General features: G+C 47.8%; 1 protein-coding gene across 3 annotated transcripts in view; it reads right to left on the bottom strand.

Annotated features, from left to right (window-relative positions):
* Positions 1-3,026, bottom strand: part of myo16 (myosin XVI) — an 88,155-nt gene that overhangs the window by 40,804 nt on the left and 44,325 nt on the right. For all 3 annotated transcript variants that reach the window (XR_004797297.1, XM_035676552.1, XM_035676551.1), the window contains exon 13: positions 402-529. Coding sequence is in view for 2 of the 3 variants with exons in the window: in XM_035676552.1 (XP_035532445.1) it covers positions 402-529 (128 nt within the window). In the remaining variant the exon portion in view is untranslated. The remainder of the gene's footprint in view (positions 1-401; positions 530-3,026) is intronic.

The raw sequence follows: 3,026 nt of genomic DNA, 5'->3' as shown, positions 1-3,026 counted from the left end.
GTGTGTGTGTGTTTGTTTGCGTGTATGAGTGAGATGGATAGCCTGTGGCCGGGGTGCATTAACTCTCTGCCAGATTGGTTACAACTCAGCGGGAATGTCACTAGAGAGCCGGAACGGGATTTAATTGCTATCAGGGAGCTGCCTCCGTCCAGCCGAGGACAAAGAGCAGCAAACTTCCCTCTCTGCGTGAACACCAAACAGGTCTACAGCTCAACTCACGCTGAAAGCTATTAATCTCTCAGGGCGTGTTTAACAGGTGTGAGGCAGAGGGGTGTGGACAAAACCAGGTGGCCAGCTGAACTGTTATTTTGCTCTGTTGACATTTTTGTCTCATAATCGCAAGACACAGAGTTCAGTGTTTGTGAGAGTGTATGTTTGTGTGTTAAGGGAGGAAGATGTACCTTAAGATGAAACACTGCGGGCGTCTCTCCTGCAGCATCATGTGGTAGGCTCTTTCTGCTGAGGAGAAGATGTGTGGTGGCAGAGAGGAGCACAGACGACCTGTGGAGCTCAGGTACAGCTGACTCACCTGATTGGGAGAGAGATAGATGGAGTCGAGTCAAGACACTGAATTACATTACGTAACATGGACACACACATGGGCTGAGCAACACAGAGGATAAAGTTTCAGCAAAACAGTGAAACCATACTGGGTATAAGTTTTTGTACCTGAGTGAAGTTGTACGTGTCAGCCTCACTAAGAAGGTGTGGTTTCCCACTCAGTCCCTAACCATGTAATTCAACCCAAAGTGACTAGAGAATCAATAGGTGTTCCATATTACTTGAAAACTGGTACAATTTAAAACGCACATGCTTAAGCTACCTATTAGCAAATGCACTTCCTGGCTATGTCACTGTAATAGAAAATGTTGCTAAGCTTTTAATCCAGACCAGTTTGTCCAAAGATGTTTTCTTTGTGGCTTCTGACCAACAGAAGTGTTTGGAGAATGTTACTCTGACAATGTTCAGATGTTCTTAATAAAGAGCTTCTCATCTAGACATATCTTTTTCTCTGTTTAGTTTTACATAGACAGATCTGCTTGTAAAAAGGAACGTTTAGCACTAAACCCTATAACACAAACTGTTTTATCAAAGTAGGAACAATGAAACTTGAATGAAATGTTTTAGAAAACACTGTTGTTGCGCAATTTATGCATGAGGAGGAATAAATAAGGGATTTAGAACAATCATAGTTCCAACATTGGTAAAAACATAGTAAGTGTATCAGACTGATAGATGGCTGTACTGCAACACATCTATCTGTAACCAGTCCAGCAGATGTGTGTCAGTGCTGTATTTGTGGCTGTGGAAAAGGAAAGGAGGATGGCCTGTGGACCACCAGACCAGAGGGGGTGACAGACGGCCAGCAGATCACACATGTTGTGACATATGTCCTTCACACACTGGCTCCTCCCTGCTCCTCCTTACACTCTCTCAGTTGGGTATGGATGCATGGAGTGAATCCAGACACAGCCAGGACTGGGACAGCCAGAGGGGGCTTGGCTTCATTCTGTCATGGCAGGAGAAGATGTCTCCTCCTCCATCCAACCCCTCCTGGGTCCACATGGGCGAGCACTACGCTGGCATTAATTCAGCTATTTCAAAATTAGTTATTCACTATTTAAAATAAGGTGACACACACATCTGTTAGACATGCACTGAGTCATTATCCTCTTGCTGTTACATATGTTAAATGTGCTGCATTTAACCAATAAAATTAATTCTTAGTGGAGAAGTAGTGGACTGTCAGTGTGTGTGTGTGTGTACGACAACACACACAGCACACACACCTACACATACACAGTAACACACACACACAACAGCACACATAACACCACACACACACACACACAATCACTGACAGTGCCACTACTCTCCACTAAGAATTGAATTTTATTGGTTAAATTGCCAGCACATTTAACTATGTGAACAGGGCAAGAGGCGATAAGATGCTCCGAGTGCCATGTCTAACAGATGTTGTGTGTCACGGCTTATTTGTTAAATAGTGAAGTAACTAATTTTGAACATAAGCGTGAATTAGGATGCAGAGCGCTAGTGCTCGGGCCCATGTGGAGCCCAGCGGAGGGTTGGATGGCAGACGAGGGAGACAACTCGTTCTCCGTGCCATGACAAGAATGAAGCCAAGGGGGCCCCCCCCCTGGCGTGTCCCAGTCGCTGGCTGTGTCTGGTTCACCCATGCCCATCCGTTCATACCCAACTGAGCTGAGAGTGGTCAAGGACGGGAGCAGGGAGAGCCAGTGTTCGTGAAGGACAAATAATGCAGCAACAGTGGGCTGATCGCTGCGGTCGGCCGCTGTCACTCCCCTGCTGCGGCACCCTCCGCCGTGTCGCGACAGCCCAGTCCTCCGCGTTCTCTCTCTGTTCCTCCGCATGCCACCCAATACAGCGCGCCTCCCGGTATGGAGAGCGAGTCCTCTCCTCGCTGGACTCGGTTTTAGCAGTCACAGTGTAGGGTGTGGTTTGCGAGACAGCCCACCCCATCGGAGTCTGATACAAGCGTGGCGTGAGGCGTGGCGGGTTATCTATATATGGTCTCTCCTGGCGTCGATATGATGTTCTAAATCCCTGGTTAATTTATTACCGCCCTGGATGTGCATATAATTGCGCCGGAGGGACGGAACAGTGGTTTTCTAGAAACTGGGTGCGAGTGTGCGCACCAGTTTCATCCTCGCTTCTCCTACCTTGATAAAACAGCTTTTGTGTTGATAGCCCGCGGTATTGACGTGCGGCTAGAACGTCCTTTTTACAAGCTAGATCTCTGTCTATTAAACGTAAAACAGAGAAAGAGAGATAGTGCTAGATGAGGAATCTCTCTGCTCTGTTTCCTCCGGGGTGGCTGTTTGCTGCGCGTGTCGCCCGCCTGTGGTGTGGGGTTGGAGAAGTGATTGGGCGATGGGTTCGTTTGGGTGTTTGTGGCGGTTGTGTGTGTGTTGAATCTGGGGCGTATAACAGACAGTGGGTGGGGTGCGAGGTAGGTCGGTTTCGTGTGACGCTATCTTACAGGG

This window comes from Morone saxatilis, unplaced genomic scaffold (assembly GCF_004916995.1).
Source record: "Morone saxatilis isolate NCDOM2014 unplaced genomic scaffold, NCSU_SB_2.0 Contig5, whole genome shotgun sequence".
NCBI classification, from domain to species: Eukaryota; Metazoa; Chordata; class Actinopteri; family Moronidae; genus Morone; species Morone saxatilis.
The sequence above is the reverse complement of the archived record's forward strand: the minus strand, read 5'-3'. Positions and strand labels throughout refer to the sequence as shown.